Here is a 24,921-nt window from a genome sequence, read left to right on the forward strand (position 1 = left end):
TGATTAGCAAAAAGCACAACCGGAGAACAAACCATAGACTGTAAACTTCCCCCATCAGATACCAAACAACTAATATCTGCCTACATAAACAAATTTGTCGCAAATAGAATGGAACACACAACCCGGAAATAAACTTTGAGATATGTCTGGACATTTTCCCCCAAAATAAAAACACAGCAAGAAAAACATTGATCTGGTGGTTTATACCAGATGCGAGCAGCATGGTGGCTCACAGCAAGAAGGTCCTGGGTTCGATTCCCAGGGGGGGGGGCGGTCCAGGTCCTTTCTGTGTGGTTTGCATGTTCTCCCCATGTCTGCGTGGGTTTCCTCCAGGAGCTCCAGTTTCCTCCCACAGTCCAAAGACATTGGCGATTCCCAAAAAATTGCCCCCGACTGTGCTTGACATTGGACTTGTGAGCTGATGAATTTTGTGTAATGAGTGACTACCATTTCTGTCATGAATGTAGCCAAAGTGCGTAAAACATGATGTTAAAATCCTAATAAATAAAATAAATTATACCAGATGCTACATTGGACACACACAGTTAACACACTCTACTGTGATACTGGCCATATACCCATTTCAATTAAACATATACTAACTGAATGTCCTAAATACCTACAGCAACGACAATCTATTCTATAGCAATACATAAGACTATGAGAAAAATCTTTAATCAAGCCAAAATGAAAACAGTCTTCAGGTTTTTGGAACAACAGGAACAAGAAAGAAAGAAAGAAAGAAAGAAAGATATCCTTTATTTGTCATATATACATATACAGATGTACAGTACAATGAAATTCTTTCTTCGCATATCCCAGCTGGTGTTGGAAGCTGGGGTCAGAGCGCAGGGTCAGCCATCGTATGGCGCCCCTGGAGCAGACAGGGTTAAGGGCCTTGCTCAAGGACCCAACAGTGGCTACATAGCAGAGCCAGGATTTGAACCGCCAATCTTCCGGTTGATAGCCCAAAGCCCTACCCACTAGGCTACCACAGGCCCAACAACACTTGATACGGACTATAAAATAAAATATGAGAATTACCAACCTTTCCTGCAAACACGGCGTAAAACATTTTAATAAATAAATAAATAAAGCTACTCTGGCTGCCCAACAACCTGGTCTGCCCTGTGATTCATTGAGATTCCGATGCCTAGTAGACAGGTGACCACTAGATGTCGCTGTTAGCATCATCTGTCTCTCAGCCATCTCTCTCTCTCTCTCTCTCTCTCTCTCTCTCTCTCTCTCTCTCTGTGTGTGGTGCTGAGGATGCAGAGTAAACATCTCTGCTAACGGGCATATGGATGGATTAGTGGTGCTATTTCCTTACTGATGCTGGACATATGAATCAGGTACGAACATCGTGTGTGCTGTGTACTGAGCGTGAATTAATGACCTGCTTTACCTGCAGCATGTCATTCTGTTTCAGTGCAACTGCAACCTGGTGCACTGCATTTTATTCACCGTATCTCTCATCGTGATGCTGAGTGAGTAAACATCTCTGCTGACGGATATTCGGATTGGTGCTGGTATATTTTTTGTCACTGATGCTGGCTGTGTGAATCAGGTACGACCGGTCACCTGCAGCATGGCGTTCTGATGTAATGCAGTGAAATAAAACACGCTGCGTTGCAACCTGGTGCACTGCATGTTGTTTGGAACAAGGTAGTGATTTGGTGAACGAGAGCTGGGAGGTCTGGTGGGCAATTTCATTATACTGAAAAATAAGATCTCTATATGTGTGACTGTCATTAGGTATGCCGCTGCATCGTGTTTGTGTGTGTGTGTGTGTGTGTGTGTGTGTGTGTGCATTTTTTCCTACTGATTCCAAGGGCTTTTGCGCTTACATAACAGTGTGACGACGCAGGAGCTGAAGTCATGGTCTCTGTCGCACTGGTGGGGTCGTACCTGCATTCCAAGCCCTGGTTGCTTCCATTGTAACCATCATGTAATTGTAGTTCATTTACCTCTGTATCCTGGTCTTTGGGTGCAAGGCATGCAAAGGCACCCTGGACGATTGTATCTGAAGCGACTTACAGTATACAGTCTAAGCAATTGGGGATTAAGGGTCTTGCTCAAGGGCCCAACAGTGGCAACCTGGCAGTGGTGGGGTTTGAGCCGGCAACCTTCTGATTACTAGTCCAGTATCTTAACCACTAGGCAGTGGCGTAACTAGGAGCTCATGGGCCGTGGATGTGAATGTAACCAAAGTGTAAAAACATGACGTTAAAATTCTAATAAACAAACAAACAATATAATGTGGTAAGGACCCAGTGTAACCAAAAGAAACCAAAGATGAGAATCAAACCCAAGTCCTCAGGACCCATGAGGCTAAGTGGCAACCACTCTAGCAGCTGCACCACTAAGGAAGGCACCCTTATTGCAATGTGGATTGGTTGCTTTAAATTGGCCCTAGGTACAGTATGTGTGTGCATGTGATGCTCTGCACTGAGCTGAGGAGGTGTGATTAATGATGTTAGAACACAAATTTTAATGGCCTCAGAGTCCAATTATGGTGGACTTTACACCACTCCAGCTAGTGCATGGCACTGTGCATAGTGAATTTGGACTTGTGTGGGAAAGCTGGTTCTGGGATTAGTTAGGAATGTTATAGTGACACAGGCATTTTTGCACTATATTTTTGCACTATATTGTTAAGCTTTAGGCTCTGCAAGGTTTTGTGCTCTACTGAGTTTGGCTAAGATGTTGTTGCTCATGGTCATTCCTCCTTTGTTGTTTAGGGCAGCTCTAGTATGGTTAAAATTAGGGATCTGACCATTTAAAAAGGTTCCTACTGTCTATAGAGGCTTGTTTTTTTACATTTAAGTGAGGGTTACTATAAGTTAATTTCACCTATTAGAAAACAACATGAGTATGTTCACATACTTTTGGCTGTGATAATTTTGGCATTTAGCATGTAATGAAATGTGTAATGTGCAGGCATGTTTTTATGGGTTTATTTAGAGACTACTTACGTGAGGTAATGAGATATGGACAGCCATAATTAATAATCTCAGCTATAAGTAAACCAAATCATTATCTCTAATCCTTCTAAAAGTAAATGCCAGAATCTGCATAGATGGTCACCAGCGACTGTGTTGCACCAACACTACCCACTGTGCCTTCATGCCACCCACTTTTTTTTACAGTATTCATGCTGTATTCTTTAGCCCTTTGTCTAGTTTGCTGGGACTGCTTTAATGTCAGAAAAAAACAGTTGAATTTAATGATCTTGTCTTTGTTTATAGGTCCTTTACATTGTGTCTCTGATCAAAGGATAAGACATATTAATGAACGAATTCACCCGTGACCTGGCATGGTCATTATGACCAAACTTTTCCTGCTTATTCATATATATTTTCTGCCTGGACAAAAAGCTCATAAGAAATTTGCTTTAGTGACTTTTACCTATGTTAATATTTAATGAGTTGAGAAAGCTGAGTGTACAGGAATTGCCTCTATCATCACTCCTCATACTAATAAATAATGATGGACATAATGGAGATCAGTGTGTGACTCTTCATACACCCATACACTACACTGATCCCTGTGTGAACTCGCTTCATGCAGGTGAAAAGAAGTGGTTGGCTACTGGGAGGGGGTGTGTTAGGTACAGCCCACCTAAGACAGGGTAGGGGTCTACAGCATTAAAGGAAAATGGGTATTTGTATGCAGTTAGATTGGGAGGAAAAGGGAGGAAAAAATTGTTTTTGCTTTGCTTTTAACTTCTTTCAGTAGAAAGTCTTATCGGTTGATGTGAGGACATCCCTACCATTTATTTGAGGGTAGTTTACTTAATTTAATTCCTCGTTATTGGTAAGAGCAGTATTTACTTAGTGTTTAGTTTCATTCCACAGGATGCCCTTCAAAATCTGTGACAGAGAAGAAGCTACGCTGGGTAGTGCTTATTGATTACCCTCTCAGTACTACTGCTGATGGTGCAACTATTTTTGCTTGACTGCTGTTTTGTGTTCTGCATTCTCTGATACCTGTCACTATCTATTTATACAATCTGGAATAAACATGTCTAAAAGATAATAAAAAAAAAAGTTATATAGATAACATCACATTTATTTAAAAAATAATTATTCAGTCCAGTCAGCTTAAAATTTTATAATAAAACCCAACACACTTAACATGCCGTAAGCATCTTTTAAAATATTAACAGACACATACAATTAACAATGACTTTATTAGGTACACCTATCTGGTACCTACATTCGTGATTGTTTTGTAAGCTACAGCTGCCCTATAAACGAAACATTGGGAATACAATGACTGACGGCAGCCCCTCTGTTGCTCTGTATAAATAACATACTCTGGGTATACACTGTCTATATGGTCACTATGGATCACACTGTGTCCATAGCCTACCGGAAACATTGGGCAAAAGGCTGGAATACACCAAGGACACTGCCCCATTGGCACCACACCATCACCTGCTTATTTACTCTCTTTTATGGAAAATTTAGAGTAGTCAAGTGTATGGATGATGGTAAAATTCTTTAATTTTCTTAAAATTAAAAAAAATAGATGTACAATTGGTAAGATAAAGGCTATGGTGGCAAAGCTGGTATTGCTGCTCCAGCAGTGCAAATTTGAATGCATCCCCTAGTTACTGTGTAAGCATGCTCAAATGCTACTGGCACATCCTAAATAGATGTCAGTGGATTGGCTACTCTAAATTACCAGTAGATACAGTGGGGTCAAAAAGTATTTAGTCAGCCACTGATTGTGCAGGTTCTCCTACTTAGAAAGATGAGAGAGGTCTGTAATTTTCATCATAGGTACACTTCAACTATGAGAGACAAAATGAGAAAAAAAAATCCAGGAAATCACATTGTAGGATTTTTAAAGAATTTATTTGTAAATTATGGTGGAAAATAAGTATTTGGTCAATAACAAAAGTTCAACTCAATACTTTGTAACATGACCTTTGTTGGCAATGACAGAGGTCAAACGTTTCTTGTAAGTCTTCACCAGGTTTGCACACACTGTAGCTGGTATTTTGGCCCATTCCTCCATGCAGATCTCCTCTAGAGCAGTGATGTTTGCCCGAGCGGTGTGTTTGGGATCATTGTCATGCTGGAAGACCCAGCCACGTTCCATCTTCAATGCTCTCACTGATGGAAGGAGGTTTTGGATTAAAATCTCACGATACATGGCCCCGTTCATTCTTCCCTTAACACGGATCAGTCGTCCTGTCCCCTTTGCAGAAAAACAGCCCCAAAGCATGATGTTTCCACCCCCATGCTTCACAGTAGGTATGGTGTTTACTCAGCATTCTTCTTCCTCCAAACACGACGAGTTGAGTTTTTACCAAAAAGTTCCATTTTGGTTTCATCTGACCACATGATATTCTCCCAATCCTCTTCTGGATCATCCATAAGCTCTCTGGCAAACTTCAGACGGGCCTGGACATGTACTGGCTTAAGCAGGGGGACAGGCCTGGCACTGCAGGATTTGAGTCCCTCTCGACGTAGTGTGTTACTGATGGTAGCCTTGGTACTTTGGTCCCAGCTCTCTGCAGGTCATTCATCAGGTCCCTCCGTGTAGTTCTGGGATTTTTGCTCACCGTTCTCATGATTATTTTGACCCCACGGGATGAGATCTTGACCCCAAGGGAGATTATCAATGGTCTTGTATGTCTTCCATTTTCTTACAATTGCTCCCACAGTTGATTTATTCACACCAACCTGCTTGCCTATTGTAGATTCACTCTTCCCAGCCTGGTGCAGGTCTACAGTTTTCTTCCTGGTGTCCTTCGACAGCTCTTTGGTCTTGGCCATGGTTGAGTTTGGAGTCTGACTGTTTGAAGCTGTGGACAGGTGTCTTTTATACAGATAACGATGTCAAACAGGTGCCATTAATACAGGTAACGAGTGGAGGACAGAAGAGCTTCTTAAAGAATAAGTTACAGGTCTGTGAGAGCCAGAAATCTTGCTTGTTTGTTATTGACCAAATACTTATTTACAAATAAATTCTTTAAAAATCCTACAATGTGATTTCCTGGATTTTTTTTTCTCATTTTGTCTCTCATAGTTGAAGTGTACCTATGATGAAATTACAGACCTCTCTCATCTTTCTAAGTAGGAGAACCTGCACAATCAGTGGCTGACTAAATACTTTTTGACCCCACTGTATATATGAGTAGGTAAATAGGTAAGTGTGATGCCCCGCAATCAATTGGTGCTCAATTTAGGATAGGCACTGGATTTCCTTTAACAATAAGCTAGAATGAATATGGTTAGCATTAACATATTTAGCAAACATTGACGCCATTTCTTTAAATGAGAATGATGCCTTGGTGGACCACACAGCAATGCCAAAGCAAAAATCTCCATGTAAATGTAGACATATTGGTCATTTTTCCATAGCACTTTAATATAGGTCAATGTTTTAAAATAATTTAGTGTTTTAAGTAACAATTACTAAAACCTTGGCATTTCTTTCTGTAATGTCCTGTCTTTCCTGTCTTTCCAGCAAGTCTCCTGGTGTCCCTCTAGTGGAATGATTCCATCTTCTTCATAAAAGATGCACAAATGTTTTTAATCTCAAGCCTGTAAAGCTGCAAAAGCAAGACTTTGAAAAGAAATTATGCTAAAATAAATATGACAAACATGAGAACCTAGAGACTCAGATTCTCGATCAAACATAAACATGAGCGACAAGCTTGATGAATCTGTTGGATCTAATGTTCAGCATGGACATGAGGAAATAAAAAACAACAACAGGTGCATTGAAGATTCCTTGAATGGAGATACCAATGGAAATAAGGTCCACAGCAAAGATTCTAGAACCCTGGAGGACACTGGTACTCTGTTGTCTTTTCAGATTTCTCAGATTGAGGAACAGGACAAGGTCATTATCTGGGGCACAGACTCTCAGTATGATGACCCAGAACTGGCAGAGTTTGAGATGTTGGAATGCCAGGAACTGGAAGCATACCTTGTGGAATCCGGAGACAGTAATGTAAAACAAGAAAGAGCCATTCCAGGAACCAACAAAATTCTTCAAGCTGAGATTGGTGTTGAAAAAGGTCTAAAGAATAAAGTCTCCAAACCTGAGAAAAGGGTCCAAGAAACAACCACTTTTAAAGTTATCAACAAAGACACTGAGGCATGTGTGTCTAAGACTGAGAACAGCTCTGAAAATGATGTATTTGTTTCCTGTTACTCCACAATGTCTAGCCTTGCTTCTCAGTCCTGTTTGACTAGCTCTGATAAGAGCAAACATTTTCCTCACACTGATGGAACTCATGTTGATCTCAACCTTAACAATACCTCCTCTGAGGAACCTATTTTAGAAGCACAAGAAACCCAACCTGTTCAAATGCCTGATCAGTTAAAAAACACTGTAACAAATTGTAACGGCAGCTTTAAAAACAGTAAAGACGAGCACAATGATTTAGAATATGCCAGCAAAGACAATGCAGGGCATCTTGTGGATGCTGCTCAGGGGCACCAGATTTTAATTAGAGAAGAACATGAGCTTCCAGATGCAAAAACTATTACACCACAGCAAAAGTCTGATGACATGCACAACAAGATTGCACAAGATGTCAGTGAAGAGTTGAAAGGTAACCAGTTCCAAAGGGAGGCATCTTCAGATTCAGTTCTCAAATCCTCAACACCGGACTCAACAGAAACTCCCAGTCAGTGTGCCGTCTCTGAAGCCAGGCTTTACCAAAAACAGGCATTTTTGGAAAGAACTCGCAATGCCAGCCCATCCAGCATAGAAGGACGGGCACCGTGGTGCAGTTCACCACGCCCTGCTACTCCTCCATCTTCCAACCACACTGGCTCCCCAAGAAGACAATCACCTTCTTCACCAGCCCGGACTATCAGCACAAAAAATCCAGCCCATGACCCTTCAGGTTCTCCGCAGAGGTTTACTAGTGGACTTAAGCCACCAAGTAAAAGCTATTTCAGTAGTGGCATCCCAAAACCTATTCCTCCTCAACAGCCATCTACTGAAACTGAATCATTGAAGTCTTCCTCCCCTCAAAAGCCTAAAAACATCCGTCCAAAGATCATAACCTACGTTCGAAGAAGCTCTCCGGTTAAACCACATACAACGGAGAGTCCATATGAAGCATCTACTTTGCCTTTCAGGATTACACCAAGCAGTAGCACATCAACAACAACAGATCAGAAAGTTGGAAGGTCCAGAGGCTCACCAGAGCTGAGCTCCTATACTGGCCCATATGACAAGTTTGGGCAGGAGACACAGAAGTCTGGATGTTATAATCCATCTCCTGTAATGGTTTCTGGAATTAGACCTTCAAGTCAAACTGTCCCTCACAAAATGGTGGGGAAGTCTGAAAGTTTCCATGAAGAGCTTCGAGATACGTATTTAAAAGAGGTGAGAATGAAAGACTCAATCATTTTTAAAATGATTATTTCATTAACATTTCACAGTTGTTCAATGTATCATGTTTACTCTGTGGCATGCTGGCTGGATTTATGGACATATTTGACTTTTTCTAGGTGGGAAAAAGTGTCCAGGTTGGTGCCTATGAAATAGCTGGTGTCTATCGTTCACCTAGAGCCCTAAAACCTCAGCTTGGCCTTGGAGCTGTAACAAGGCAACCAACAACCAGAAACAGGATGATGATGCCAGCCCAGAGATCAATTTCCCCACTAAGCCACTCAGCTTCTGTGGTGCAACCTGCCTACTACTGTCAGGAACCCACTGGTTAGTCAGCTCTACTATCTTGGAAATGCACACCCATACAAAAGTCTTTTCACACTGACACAGTGCTGGTTGACAAAACTGGTGAATACTGTACGCAATCAGATGTGATTGCTATTAAAATGCCCACCACTGCCAAGCAACTGTTCTTGGGCTTTTAAGCAAGACCCCAAGTTGTTTAAATTGTATCTTATGAATTATTAGTTGCTTCGAATAAAAGCATCTGCCAAATGCCTAAATGTAAACATTCAATACACATGTATTTATGGAAATCTACACAAAATAATTTATCATTTTTTAGCAGGTGACCTGAAAAAGCCACTACAAGAGGTGGCTCCCAAGTCTTTCCTGCCAAAATCTGGTCAGTCTGGCCTATGCCCACCAGGCTTCTCGCACCTACCAGCTGCTCGCCTCACTGCTTTTGGTTTTGTCCGCAGTGCCAGTGTGTCCTCCACATCCAGCAGCTATTCCAATGATGGTCGACCCCCAAATGGTAAACTCCCTTTTTTCATGTATATATTATTAGACTATGATCTGAAGTGATCTTTCATTTCAACCTCCCCTGCCTTGATTTATTCTTCTAAAGCAAATGACCTAAATAAGACGCCCCTAAGCTTAATGCAAAACTCCAAATATAGTTTTTTTTGGACACATGCACAGAAAAATTAACCGAATTTGTAATACAGGACCAGTAGGTTGGGAACTAATCCAATTCCAAATCCAGTTGACTTTCTGACAAAGTAGACCTATTTCTGAAAAGATTATTGGATTGATACTTACTCAAAAGTGTTCACCGAAGTTATGTTTCAACAGCACTACTTGATGTTTTTGTTTGTAAGGTTTGAATATGTTACTTTTTTGTTCTTTTCTCAGTACAGGTAATTCTGTTAAAATTATTGTCCTTAAAATTTTTACTCATCATAATAGTGTGTTCCTTTTAAAAGACTTAGGATTAAATGGAGTTATTATGCCTTATTACTGCAGATAAAATATCAGTTGGTAAACAGATTTAAAGCAACCTCATTAAACACAGAAATGAGTTAAGGTTCATCACTCTCATTATTTACTTAATGAGCCATCACAGTACTCTAATTTATTTTAGATGGGACTTGAAGCATTTGCTTGGGCAACGATGGCAACGTGGTACACTGTTACTGTTATTTTTTAGCTATATGTATTTTCTCTTATGTGCCTACATTTGAAATAGGGTGGCACCAGTGGTGATCCTGGTATTTAGGTGCCACACCACATTATGGATTGTGGGGACCTAGATTCTATTCTTGTCTCTGGTCAGAGTTTCTGTTTGTTTCATGTATGTGGCATGTTAAACAATGGTACATATGCACTGTCAAAGCTTAAGTTGCAAAATATAGATCCTTAAGACCCATATAATGAAACAGAATAAGGTAATAACAGTGAGTGATTCTGTACAAGGTAAGAAGAAAAAGCAAAAAGAGGCAGAAAGTAAGAAGAAAAATACTATAATCTATAGAAACAGTAAAACACTAGCAATGAGGTTTATCAATGTGTATGTGGTCACTTGCTGTCCTTTTACAATGGCAGGTGAGTTGTTGTGGTTTTTGTGTTCTGCCAAGGTGTTTCAGGTGTATTCTGTTGTTGTTGCTGCTGACAGATTTGCTTTCTAGGCAGCCAGGCAGCCAGGATAGTTCCATCTATTTCTATGCACTAGTTCTATGCAATGAGTCTGTACTTGGTCAAGCTGGTTCTTGGGCTTCTATTAGTCACCTAAAAGCATTTAGCGATAATAGTACACTAGCAACACCCAGAGATAATTCAGTAAAACTTGTGATGGATGGGAACAGACCAATACTGATTATGTTATGCTAATGTGATTGCTTGAATGACAGAAAATTGTATTAGAGAGGTCATAACCTTTACGTACTGCTTATAGTTCTATTCTTTAATCCAAAGTTATGAGAAATGTGTGTGTATGGTTTTGGAAATGGTCTCTAAAACTGATTACAGTTCTACTGGAAAGACATAATATCTGCATCCTACATCCTGTTGTTTCAGTAGATGGCCAAAAGTAAGAGGACAGCCTTCTAATTATTGAGTTTAGGTGTTTTATCCCCACCTATTGCTAACAGGTGTATAAAATCAAATATATACATTTCATATTATGTATTCAGCTTTGTGGCAACAGTTTAAAAAGTGTAGTAGTAGTTTTGTTTGAAGGAATTGTCACGTGTATAGAAGGGGAAAGAATGTGTTTGTGTGAATGTATAGGATTTGTACTGAGCTGAGCTCATTTTTGTCCTCTTTATGTTTGTATTTATGGTCGCTGTGTAATTTCTTTTAAGCTTTTAATTTTCACTGTTCACTTTCTCCTTACTGACCAGGATAGTGTATCAAAATACATTTTTAGTGATGAACACATTTGTCCAACTGTATCTACTTGGGGGGTGGGTGAACAGAAAGATGGAATAGGGTCATAAAAGAAATGAAATGTAGATAAAAAAGCATAGTGGTGTTAAACCGTGGACACATTAGAGAGTGTTAGCAGTCTGTCTGGTCAGCGATATTCTGCCACTTTGCCTTTTTAATGGCAGGAAGCAGAAGGGAAGATACATTTTGTCTTTAACACACGGTTTGTCTTTAATTCTCTCCGGGGACTTGTGGGGCTGATCAGTCCCTCATATTTTGTCAGATTTGATTTCACCCTCTTCGTTTGCTCACTTCCAGCTTGCTGTTGCTAGGGAAATATGCCCATCATTAATCTCTAAGTGTTTTGTTCTTCTCTCAGTAATTTCTTCCTCAGAAGGAAGGATTAGAGGCATAATTGTATTCGAATTGCTCCAGCAGCTAGCAGGGTTATAAAGGAGAACACAGATTGTTTAGTAAGAAAGGATAAAAGAGCCATAGGAATTTTTTTAACTTAGAATTTGGATCAGTCACTGAGCCTCTATTTTTGAACTACTGTTTCTAAATGATGCACCCTTGTTTTGTGGTTTATGAATAACACTTATGATGATGATAATGCTGATGATTATTCAGACATCAAGCACAACATTAAAACCACATATTAGGCAGCAAGTTAATAGTCAGTTCTTAAAGTTGATGTGTTGAAAGCAGAAAAAATGGGCCAGTGTAAGGATCTAAGAGACTGACAGATGCTGAATTGTGATTTTAAATAATTGGGTCAAAGCATGTCTGAAACGGCAGGTCCTCTGGGGTGTTCCCGGCCAAAAGAAACCAAGTGGTTAGTCCCTACCAAAAGAAATCAACAGAAAGACAATCAGTGACCCAGCAACAGGGTTATTCAAAAGCTAGTATAGGCAGCAGAAAAATTATGCAGGCTATGATAGAACGTTCATGTGAGAACTGGACCATGGAACATGGTCTGATGAATTACATCTTTTACATCATGTGACATGTATCACTTATTTACACTTAGGGATTTTGTAGAATATCAAACCTGTCTTCTGCGTGTTCTTGTAAGTTGGAAAGAAACCTGAGCATCTAAAGCCAATCTAGTCAGACACATAGGAAACATGCCCTAGTTACAGGAGCCAAGAATCAAACCTGTGCCTCCCCAGCTTAGATGTATTGTTTTTATTTATTAGCATGTTTAAGAAATTTTAAAAAACCCACACAGACACAACATGAACACACCAAACACAAACTCTACACACACTCTACTGTGTTCTGTAATTTAAAGCTGAGCATTATTGGAGTTCTTCATCTCTAGAATTTGTCACCCCTGGCACATGTCGTTGGGAGAAGTTCAAGCTTGTGTGATACTATAGTAAGGATACATTTGTCCCTTAGACAGCTGTATGGTCAGAAGCGACTCCTCCCAGCATTATGGACTTTTATGACCCTCCTGACATACCTACTACTCGTCTGCTTGTTATTTAAATGTGTATGTGTAGCATTTTTGGCTGATGTTGAGCCCAGTAGGCACAAATGGAGCCAAGAAATAAAATGGCAGCTGTTGTCCACACCCGAGCTGCCCAAGCCTTTTACTACTTTTGCTTTTCGACATGGTCTAGTTCATGGACAGAGCCACTGCGAACTGCCTGTAGTGTAACATAATTGCACTTGTAAAGTTTCTGACATGTAGGAAGATCTTTTACCTTCTTTTACATGAACCTTGATATTAACTGGAGCATCCAGCACAACTGCTGGCACTGAGTGAACTTGGTACAGTGAAGGAGGTAACAAAGAGCTGATGCTAAGTGACACTTCCATCTTTCTTGATGGATGAGGGAAGATTGATTTTAAAATGTTTACTTTACTGGGATACTTTGTACCACTTTTGACTTTTGTTTTTCAAAGGGACTCTCCAAAAGAAGACTTCCTCACATGTAAGTGTAGGTTATCATTATAGTTATCTGAATGTGCTCTGACCAAATTACTTGGTCAGCTATTTTGGTTTATCTACTATTTGCTGTGGAAATTTCTCTTATTTAGATTGGCTTTGTTATTAAATATTTGTAACACTGAATTACTTAGATTTTTAAATCATTAAACAAAACATGATGTAAACAAAGGCTCAAGTAAAAAACAAAAGAAAATTTTATTTTATTGCCATCAATACGACTTGGCATATTCAGATCCATCAGAAATCAGACAAACCTAGAAAACATGACTAGCACAGGTGGAATTGTCATGAGGAACAAAACATGTCAAAGCTAGACATAAACCCAGGTGCACTGGAGTGTAAGGGCCATGAAAAGTGGTTTTCCACCCTCTGTTCTTTGCTGTGGCTGGCTGTGTTAAGTTAATCACACAGCTGGCATGTGTCAGTTGGAGTGGTTTGGTGCTAAACATGCCATTCTCATGGTAGAATTCACACTTCACACTGCCTGATTAAAACAGCACTCAAGAGGCACTCTGTGTGACCCTTCTTTTACAAGCTACTGGACAGCTATCTTGTTAGCACTGAGGCCTGTAATTTAAGTCCTGTCTGTAATGCCTTGCTGTAAGTGCATATATTTGGTCTACAGGGCATTTTGTGCAGGTGTCATTCTTACACAATGTTAAGCAGTCAGCTATAAAATTTTAAGAATGTATGGTGTGCAGACATATGGACTTTTTGCTTCGATCTGTCTTGTTCCATTCCAGACTGCTTCCTCCTATTCGTCATCATTTCTCTACAGCTGTTATGATGTGTCATCACTATATACATACACACACACACACACACACACACACACACACACACACACACACACACACACATATATATATATACAGTGTATCACAAAAGTGAGTACACCCCTCACATTTCTGCAGATATTTAAGTATATCTTTTCCTGGGACAACACTGACAAAATGACACTTTGACACAATGAAAAGTAGTCTGTGTGCAGCTTATATAACAGTGTAAATTTATTCTTCCCTCAAAATAACTCAATATACAGCCATTAATGTCTAAACCACCGGCAACAAAAGTGAGTACACCCCTAAGAGACTACACCCCTAAATGTCCAAATTGAGCACTGCTTCTCATTTTCCCTCCAAAATGTCATGTGATTTGTTAGTGTTACTAGGTCTCAGGTGTGCATAGGGAGCAGGTGTGTTCAATTTAGTAGTACAGCTCTCACACTCTCTCATACTGGTCACTGAAAGTTCCAACATGGTACCTCATGGCAAAGAACTCTCTGAGGATCTTAAAAGACGAATTGTTGCACTACATGAAGATGGCCAAGGCTACAAGAAGATTGCCAACACCCTGAAACTGAGCTGCAGCACAGTGGCCAAGATCATCCAGCGTTTTAAAAGAGCAGGGTCCACTCAGAAAAGACCTCGTGTTGGTCGTCCAAAGAAGCTGAGTGCACGTGCTCAGCGTCACATCCAACTGCTGTCTTTGAAAGATAGGCGCAGGAGTGCTGTCAGCATTGCTGCAGAGATTGAAAAGGTGGGGGGTCAGCCTGTCAGTGCTCAGACCATACGCCGCACACTACATCAAATTGGTCTGCATGGCTGTTACCCCAGAAGGAAGCCTCTTCTGAAGTCTCTACACAAGAAAGCCCGCAAACAGTTTGCTGAAGACATGTCAACAAAGGACATGGATTACTGAAACCATGTCCTATGGTCTGATGAGACCAAGATTAATTTGTTTGGTTCAGATGGTCTCAAGCATGTGTGGCGGCAATCAGGTGAGGAGTACAAAGATAAGTGTGTCATGCCTACAGTCAAGCATGGTGGTGGGAATGCCATGGTCTGGGGCTGCATGAGTGCAGCAGGTGTTGGGGAGTTACATTTCATTGAGGGACACATGAACTCCAATATGTACTGTGAAATACTGAAGCAGAGCATGATCCCCTCCCTCTGGAAACTGGGTCGCAGGGCAGTGTTCCAGCATGATAATGACCCCAAACACACCTCTAAGACGACCACTGCTTTATTGAAGAGGCTGAGGGTAAAGGTGATGAACTGGCCAAGCATGTCTCCAGACCTAAACCCAATAGAACATCTTTGGGGCATCCTCAAGCGGAAGGTGGAGGAGCGCAAAGTCTCGAATATCCGCCAGCTCCGTGATGTCGTCATGGAGGAGTGGAAAAGCATTCCAGTGGCAACCTGTGAAGCTCTGGTAAACTCCATGCCCAGGAGAGTTAAGGCAGTTCTGGGAAATAATGGTGGCCACACAAAATATTGACACTTTAGGAACTTTCACTAAGGGGTGTACTCACTTTTGTTGCCGGTGGTTTAGACATTAATGGCTGTATATTGAGTTATTTTGAGGGAAGAATAAATTTACACTGTTATATAAGCTGCACACAGACTACTTTTCATTGTGTCAAAGTGTCATTTTGTCAGTGTTGTCCCATGAAAAGATATACTTAAATATCTGCAGAAATGTGAGGGGTGTACTCACTTTTGTGATACACTGTATATATATATATATATATATATATACTGTATTTATATATATATATTTGTTCACAGTGCTTAACTTAGCTTGGTAATTTTTACATTCAGGAGAGATTGTTACACATCTACTTGTCTGAAACATAGGATCTCATTTTGGAACAATAATACATGTATTTTTTGTCATGGAGAATTGCTTGAATTCAGTCACTATGTAGTGTTGGAAAAGATTCTGCATTGGTACTCGTTTTAGTAATTATATTGAAAAGATGGCATAAAGTAACACTGGTTACTAACATAGTAAGTCTGGGCTTTATTGCTCATGCTAAAGTGAAAAACCACTAACCACAAAAAACTACAAAACACTTTTTTAAAAGCTATTTCTGTTTATTCTGATAATATATGTTGGAATATGTAACATATATAGGGTGGCCACATTCATAGTTACAAAAAGGAGGACATTACACCCCCAAAAGGAGGACGTCATACCAGGAACAGGGGGACATGATACTGCAACACACAGAATGAAACCATAACCCATATAACAGAGTTTTTGACCAATTTAAGCAAGAATTCTATAACAAATTACTGTTTTACTCACCAAATGTTGTGTCTACCTTTGATATATTTGGCATTTTCACAGCGTTCCTGAGCATGAGAGCTGACTAATTGACAAAGCGAGCGGGCAAAATTGAGCCACCCAATCACAGACTAGATTTTTAAGTGTCCGTCCTATTGTTGCATGGGCGGAGGATTGGCAGCTGAAAAACCGGACTGTCAGACCTAAAGCCGGACGGCTGGCCACCCTAAACATATAGTTGATTATTTTAAACCAGGTATGCCAAAACCTTCTTAAATGTCTGGTGTCTCTGCAGGTTTTCATACCAACCAAGCATAACCAGAAGGTTCACCAGATTTCACTTGTATAATAATTTGGACCAGATGTAGCTTCAATCTGGTTAACATGAAAATCTCTCTCAGCAGCAACGACTCTTTTGGGACAGTGCAAAAGCGAGTATAAATAAAGCACAGTCTCAAAGTCTTATGCTGCTTTTCCATTTCACAATAATAGGAAAACGTTTTTTAAATCCAAATTCAGGAGCCTACATTTAATGGTTGTTTACATTGACAAGTGACCAGTACTGTACAGCACCTGTACCTGGTTTGACACAGAAATCTCCAACTGTTTCCTAAACGGGTGTGGAAAGCTACTCAGCGCCATCTGGTGGCAAAACAAGTAAGAACATAAAGTTTACAGTAGGATTGCTGCAATGCTGGCAAAAAAGGTAGTGTTAATAAAGCACAGCTCCAATATCTGGTGACGCTTTTTCATTCACAATAATAGGAAGGTACATTTTTTCAATCCAAATCCGCGATCCCACATTTAGTGATTGTTTCCACTGACAAGTGACCTGTACTGTACAGCACATGTACCTTGACGCAGGAATCCCCAACTGTTTTCTAAACGGGTGTGGAAAGCTACTCAGCGCCATCTGGTGGTGAAATAAGTGAACTTCACAGTAGGATTGCTGCAATGCTGGCAAAAAAGGTAGTGTAAATAAAGCACAGCTCCAATATCTGGTGCCGCTTTTCTATTCACAATAATAGGAAGGTACATTTTTTTAATCCAAATTCGCCAGCCTACATTTAGTGGTTGTTTACAATGACAAGTGAGCCGTATTGTACAGCACCTGTGCTCATGGCTGGATTACTGACCGGGCCAGTGGAGCCAGCGCCCAGGGGCCCTTGAGGTCAGGGGGCTCCGGGGGGCCCCGGCCCAAAACATTTTGCGATGCCTATCAACATTTACGATACAATATATTTTTATTTCCGAGGGCCCTCCATTTTAAGTATTCTCTGACTATTAGGGACTTTGACCCCAGGGCCTCTTGGGGGCCCTAGCCATGCTTTTGGGGCCCCTAGCCATGCTTTTGGGCCCTAGCCAAAATACTTCCCTGTTATAGTTGACTCCACTCCAGACCTTGCTCATGTGGACCAACTTACTTTTATTTTCAGGTTTGTTAATAATGACGGACATGTAGTTGAGCGTTTTCTAGCTTTTGAGCCTATTGAAAACCATAGTGGGGACAGTTTGGCAGAGTGTGTCGTTGCTATGGTGGAGAATCTGGGCCTAGACTTATCCAACTGTAGGGGCCAGTCATATGATAATGCAAGTAACATGTCGGGAAAGTACAATGGAGTCCAAGCTCATCTTAAACAAAGAAACCCTTTGATTTGTTATGTCCGCTGTGCAGCACATTCACTGAATTTAGTTGGTGTCAATGCTGTTGACAGTAGCCCAGAAGCTGGACGTTTTTTTGACTTTGTACAGGCAATGTACACATTTTGTGCATCATCTACACACAGGTGGGGAAAGGTTTTCCGTGATACTGATATCAAACTCACACTGAAATAACTGTCAGGTACTCGATGGAGCGCACGAGCTGAGTCAACTAAGGCTCTTTGGAAATATTATGCACAACTGAGAGAGGCATTGAATGATATGTCTAAAGATATGGAGGAGAAATGTGTAACTCGAAGTGAAGCCTCTGCACTCTGTGACAAATTGGACACGTTGGAGATGGCCTTCATGGCATACTTCTGGGACACAATACTACAGAGGTTCCAAGCCACAAGCCTGCAGCTGCAGAAGCATGATATTGACATATGTACAGCTACACAACTTCTCTTGTCTTTACGAGACTTTGTGGCAGCACAGAGAGATAACTTTGAGGTGTTTGAAGGGGCAGCTTTAAATGTCACCACTGCTGTCTCCCAAGAGTACAGGCATGACCTCCAGCGTACAAAGAAACACAAAATTATGTCTGATGATAGTGCAGAGCCAGGTGTAGCATTTCAATGTTGTCATTGACAAACTTGTGTCCTGTCTCAACCACCGTTTGAATGCATACACACACTTAACTGAGCTATTTGATGTTCTTTTCATGCCTGACAATATGTCCAACAGTGAGCTTACTTTAAACGGCTGGCCACCCTAAACATATAGTTGATTATTTTAAACCAGGTATGCCAAAAGCTTCTTAAATGTCTGGTGTCTCTGAAGGTTTTCATACCAACCAAGCATAACCAGAAGGTTCACCAGATTTCACTTGTATAATCATTTGGACCAGATGTAGCTTCAATCTGGTTAACATGAAAATCTCTCTCGGCAGCAACGACTCTTTTGGGACAGTGCAAAAGCGAGTATAAATAAAGCACAGTCTCAAAGTCTTATGCTGCTTTTCCATTTCACAATAATAGGAAAACGTTTTTTAAATCCAAATTCAGGAGCCTACATTTAATGGTTGTTTACATTGACAAGTGACCAGTACTGTACAGCACCTGTACCTGGTTTGACACAGAAATCTCCAACTGTTTCCTAAACGGGTGTGGAAAGCTACTCAGCGCCATCTGGTGGCAAAACAAGTAAGAACATAAAGTTTACAGTAGGGTTGCTGCAATGCTGGCAAAAAAGGTAGTGTTAATAAAGCACAGCTCCAATATCTGGTGACGCTTTTTCATTCACAATAATAGGAAGGTACATTTTTTCAATCCAAATCCGCGATCCCACATTTAGTGATTGTTTCCACTGACAAGTGACCTGTACTGTACAGCACATGTACCTTGACGCAGGAATCCCCAACTGTTTTCTAAACGGGTGTGGAAAGCTACTCAGCGCCATCTGGTGGTGAAATAAGTGAACTTCACAGTAGGATTGCTGCAATGCTGGCAAAAAAGGTAGTGTAAATAAAGCACAGCTCCAATATCTGGTGCCGCTTTTCTATTCACAATAATAGGAAGGTACATTTTTTTAATCCAAATTCGCCAGCCTACATTTAGTGGTTGTTTACAATGACAAGTGAGCCGTATTGTACAGCACCTGTGCTCATGGCTGGATTACTGACCGGGCCAGTGGAGCCAGCGCCCAGGGGCCCTTGAGGTCAGGGGGCTCCGGGGGGCCCCGGCCCAAAACATTTTGCGATGCCTATCAACATTTATGATACAATATATTTTTATTTCCGAGGGCCCTCCATTTTAAGTATTCTCTGACTATTATGGACTTTGACCCCAGGGCCTCTTGGGGGCCCTAGCCATGCTTTTGGGGCCCCTAGCCATGCTTTTGGGCCCTAGCCAAAATACTTCTCTGTTATAGTTGACTCCACTCCAGACCTTGCTCATGTGGACCAACTTACTTTTATTTTCAGGTTTGTTAATAATGACGGACATGTAGTTGAGCGTTTTCTAGCTTTTGAGCCTATTGAAAACCATAGTGGGGACAGTTTGGCAGAGTGTGTCGTTGCTATGGTGGAGAATCTGGGCCTAGACTTATCCAACTGTAGGGGCCAGTCATATGATAATGCAAGTAACATGTCGGGAAAGTACAATGGAGTCCAAGCTCATCTTAAACAAAGAAACCCTTTGATTTGTTATGTCCGCTGTGCAGCACATTCACTGAATTTAGTTGGTGTCAATGCTGTTGACAGTAGCCCAGAAGCTGGACGTTTTTTTGACTTTGTACAGGCAATGTACACATTTTGTGCATCATCTACACACAGGTGGGGAAAGGTTTTCCGTGATACTGATATCAAACTCACACTGAAATCACTGTCAGGTACTCGATGGAGCGCACGAGCTGAGTCAACTAAGGCTCTTTGGAAATATTATGCACAACTGAGAGAGGCATTGAATGATATGTCTAAAGATATGGAGGAGAAATGTGTAACTCGAAGTGAAGCCTCTGCACTCTGTGACAAATTGGACACGTTGGAGATGGCCTTCATGGCATACTTCTGGGACACAATACTACAGAGGTTCCAAGCCACAAGCCTGCAGCTGCAGAAGCATGATATTGACATATGTACAGCTACACAACTTCTCTTGTCTTTACGAGACTTTGTGGCAGCACAGAGAGATAACTTTGAGGTGTTTGAAGGGGCAGCTTTAAATGTCACCACTGCTGTCTCCCAAGAGTACAGGCATGACCTCCAGCGTACAAAGAAACACAAAATTATGTCTGATGATAGTGCAGAGCCAGGTGTAGCATTTCAATGTTGTCATTGACAAACTTGTGTCCTGTCTCAACCACCGTTTGAATGCATACACACACTTAACTGAGCTATTTGATGTTCTTTTCATGCCTGACAATATGTCCAACAGTGAGCTTACTTTAAACGGCTAACTCACTCGCTGCAGCATATCCTTCAGCTCTGAACATGAGCCTGGCAGATGAATTGATACAATACAAATCATTCATAACAGAAAAAGAAAAATGTCCTAGTAAAATGCTCAAAACCATGATAAATTTGAATTTACAGTCAACCTTTCCAAATGTCTACATAGCACTTAGACTTTTTTTGACTGTGCCTATCACAAATTGTGAAGGGGAGTGTTCATTCTCAAAACTGGCTCGTATTAAGAATGAACTCAGGATTAGGATGCGCCAAAACCGCCTGAACTCACTGTCACTTCTGGCCATTGAATCAGATTTGGTCAGACAGCTTAATTTTGATGAATTAGTGGATGACTTTGCAAGAAAGAAGAGTAGAAAGAAACTTATATAAAATAGATTCTTGTGTTAGGGTTAGTTATTGATAGGTTGTTTAATGTATTAATTTATTTATGTTTTTGGAGAGGGGGGGGGGGCGCGGGGTGGGGGGGGGGGGGTCCTGGGCAACTCTTTGCCAAGGGGCCCAGACTATCCTTAATCCGTCCTTGCCTGTGCTTGGTTTGACGCCGGAATCCCCAACTGTCCCCTAAACGGGTGTGGAAAGCTACTCAGCGCCATCTGGTGGTGAAATAAGCAAGAACATAGACTTTACAGTACGGTTGCTGAAATGCTTGCATTTGATTTAAATAGTTTAGTACAACTGCTCCATCTAGTGGTGACTTAGTGTTCTAGCGTCATAAGTACAGCAAAGTACAATGTAATAGGGGTATTAAACCAAGTTTAAATAATTAAGTGAATGTTTAATATCCTGCAATTGACTGGAGACCTGACTGGGGAGTGTATTTCCAACCTATACCTAAGTGCACTTTGACTCGGACAGGTGTGTTTTCTATCAAATTTATTATTATTACAAAATGAGAGTTACTACAAATAAAAAAAAATGACACATTGCCTGGTACTGACAAAAGAAAAAAAAGACAGAAGAGATTAACTTAAATAAAAGTAAAAAAGCACTTGTTGGTGCAGCTATTAAAGTCTACCAAGTCGCTAAAGATTTAACCTTTTTTGGGAGGACAAATCTACCATGGACTCACCATCCCTTTTAAAATGAACAGGGTAAAACCCTGCATTCTAATGGGGCCCTATGGTGACTCTGCTTATGCCACTTATAGCTAGAAACAGTAATGTATTGTAACCGCAAAATCAGCATTACTTATTAAAATAGAAATCACTGAAGCCCTGCAATGGATTGGTGTCCTGTCCAGGGTATACCTGCCTTGTGCCTTGTATTTTTTTCTGGTGGAATTGGACCAATTTTGGGCAAATCTGGAAAGCTGTGGCCCAGTTGAAAAGGCACAGGGCCAATAAATTTGGATTTATCGAACTACCTTTGTTGGATCCTTGATGCATGCATTTAACCCTTAAATTATCAGCTCAACTGTTAGTTGCTTCAGATGAACACATGGAAGTCAAAGAGATATATACAGCATCAGTAGCTGAGTAGTGTGTTAATGTTTTTCTGTTCTAGCATCTAGAAAGGAGCTCCAGAGAGATGGAAATGTCACTCAACCTCCTCTTTCCTCTCCTAAGAGATTTGCAGTGGTCTCGCCCAAACCTCAGTCCCCTGGTGAGTATATTATTCAAGTGTGAGTGTGTGTAGATATTTGTGTGCTTGCATGCAGTATTATGATTACCACTCCCAGCCACACAGTTGATATCTCATTACTCACTGCATAGCTGACTGGGTTATCATAGCAATTTTTTTTTTTGAAGAAGTGACTATTAGCACACAGTATTATCCACTATATTGCATGTACAGTGGGTAAATAATAAACAAATTATTATTCGTCCTCCTGACAGCCACCAAACCAAGATCACTCTGTAGGATTTGTTTCCACTTCTTAAAGCTCAGTAGCAGTGTGCTTCATGTCACTCCAGCCATTGTTTAACAGTTCATAAGGTAATTATAGGCTTGTGTGTGACGTTGTGTATGAAAACCTTAAAGTATCCAACAAGCAATTGTTCTGCGTGTCGTTTAGGTTTGTGGTTTTTTTGTAAGTGTAAATTTGTGGACACACAATAACAATTATTCATATAAATGATTGTGTTATTTAACAAAAAACATAGAAATGAGACAGAAAACAACTGTACAGAAAATCTATACAAATCAGACATCAAGTTTAATAGGTACTAACGTGCTTAGGAGTGTGTCATATTATGAAGTGATGTATGTGTAAGACATAGTTTTATTGATTTGCTTTGGTCATATTACTGCAAGTTGATCTGTGTGTATCACATCATCATTAGTGTGTGTATTCAAGAGAGAGAGAGAGAGAGAGAGTATGTGAGTGCGTGCCTGGCCGTGTGTGTAAGGCTTACGCACAGCAGTGTTGGTTTAGTCATATCACACACCCACCAACAGCCACAGACAGTAATGAAAAAGCGTTTATACATTTGGGAAACTGTTCAGTGAGGTCAAGTTGTCCCTACTTTGTCCCTACCTGCTCCAGCAATGTCCACATTTCATGCTCACATACCCCAACACACGTCCCACCCTACTGCTGCATATCTCAACCCTATTTATCTTAACACATATGACACATTTGTCAACAATATTCCCAACTACCATATTACATTTGACACAAGTAAATGTCATATTTATGAACTATCATTTTTTATTGTAAATATAAAAATGTGCTTACATTTATTATTATACCTATTACAAGAATTCATTTGGCTGTCTAGTTCTGTGGTATTTTGTTCCTTTATATAGTTATTTATTCATTTTGCAGTGCTCAGGTGGCACATCAGTAAGTTATGCTAGCCGTAGCTGTATCTGTATGCTATGTATGCTAACTGTAAGAGAAAAGCAAAAACATATTTTGTGTTAGCAATTATCAAGTGATATTTTACACTGCAAATTCAATCAATAATGTAATTGCTTTAATAATGCAGTATTAGTTTATAATGTTGGTTATAATAATGGACTGTTAATCAGAAGTTCAAGCCACAACATTGCCAAGCTGCCACTGTTTGACCCCTGAGCAAAGTCCTTAACCTCCAATTATTAACATTATATTTAGTCAGAAGTGTAAGTCATTTTGGATTAAAGCATCCGCTAAATGCAGTACATGTAAATATTACTGTGATTATAGTAAATTTACTAAATGTGTATGTCTGTCTTTGTCAGTACGTCAAAAGTCATGCGTGGCACGTCTTGGTGGCCGGATGGAGTGGGCAGATGCGGAGCGTGAGCGCCTGGCGGTTCAGCGGCTCAGAGAACGTTGTGATGATCAGGCCAAGCAGATAATTTCCTTACAGACTCAACTGGGAAAGAACTCCCTCTGTACGGTTGTCCTGGCCATCACCACTCAGCACTTCTGCAAAAAGGTAACACCCTTCAGATACACACTGGTGTTCATCTTACCACTCACTGAGACATGTGCTGCATGGTTATAAAGTGCTATTAGAAATGCATTACAGATAATAAGTAAAAAATTGCATCTAATATCTAAAATCTAAGTTCCAGGATTTTTGAGTAAATACATTAAACAACAAATACTATAAATGTCAGTTGCATTGGTCCAAGCTCTTAATTTTTTTATGATGCTGAAATTAGTAGCTCAAAATTAGTTATATTTATAAACAACAACTTGAGATATAAAATAACAGTATACTTTCACGATCTTTTCCACTTCTGCTTACCTCATATTGTTCTTTCATTCATTCATTGTCTGTTTTACCACTGCTTTGTCCTGGTCAGGGTTGCAGTGGGTCTAATCTATTGGCCAAAAGGCAGGAAACATCCTGGAGAGGTTGCCAGTTCATCACATGCCAGAAACACACACTTAACAGCTATTTTTGTAGCTCAAATTGGCTTGACTGCATTTCTTTGGATTTGTGGGGGGAAACTGGACATCCTGTAAGAAACCCACACGGGCACAGGGAGAACATGCAAACTCCACACAGATCGAACCCAGGCCTGTCTTACTGTGAGGTAACAGTGCTACCCACTGCGCCACCGTGCCACCCTTCATCAGTCATACACTAGATTATTCTTTCCTACAATAAGAGTGTTGTGAAATATTTATTAACCACTGATGCCTTATACTAAATTTCAAATATTTCCATTAATGTTTTGCTGGATGTGTTTGCTTTTCACTTTATATTTTATTATATATTTTATAGAAGCGGTTTTGTATAATGACAAGTTTAATTCTGAG

The 24,921-nt window shown here is 40.5% G+C and overlaps 1 protein-coding gene across 1 annotated transcript in view; it reads left to right on the forward strand.

The window, feature by feature from the left end:
- The first annotated feature begins 4,137 nt into the window (after positions 1 to 4,137).
- The window catches only part of mtus2b (microtubule associated tumor suppressor candidate 2b), a 31,450-nt gene continuing 10,666 nt past the window's right edge, over positions 4,138 to 24,921 (forward strand). Inside the window, exons 1-6 of the mRNA XM_063017355.1 lie at positions 4,138 to 4,142; positions 6,633 to 8,364; positions 8,490 to 8,697; positions 8,999 to 9,187; positions 22,227 to 22,325; positions 23,889 to 24,088. Coding sequence (XP_062873425.1) covers positions 4,138 to 4,142; positions 6,633 to 8,364; positions 8,490 to 8,697; positions 8,999 to 9,187; positions 22,227 to 22,325; positions 23,889 to 24,088 — 2,433 coding nt within the window. The remainder of the gene's footprint in view (positions 4,143 to 6,632; positions 8,365 to 8,489; positions 8,698 to 8,998; positions 9,188 to 22,226; positions 22,326 to 23,888; positions 24,089 to 24,921) is intronic.

The sequence above is a fragment of the Trichomycterus rosablanca genome, chromosome 20 (assembly GCF_030014385.1).
Source record: "Trichomycterus rosablanca isolate fTriRos1 chromosome 20, fTriRos1.hap1, whole genome shotgun sequence".
Lineage (NCBI taxonomy): Eukaryota > Metazoa > Chordata > Actinopteri > Siluriformes > Trichomycteridae > Trichomycterus > Trichomycterus rosablanca.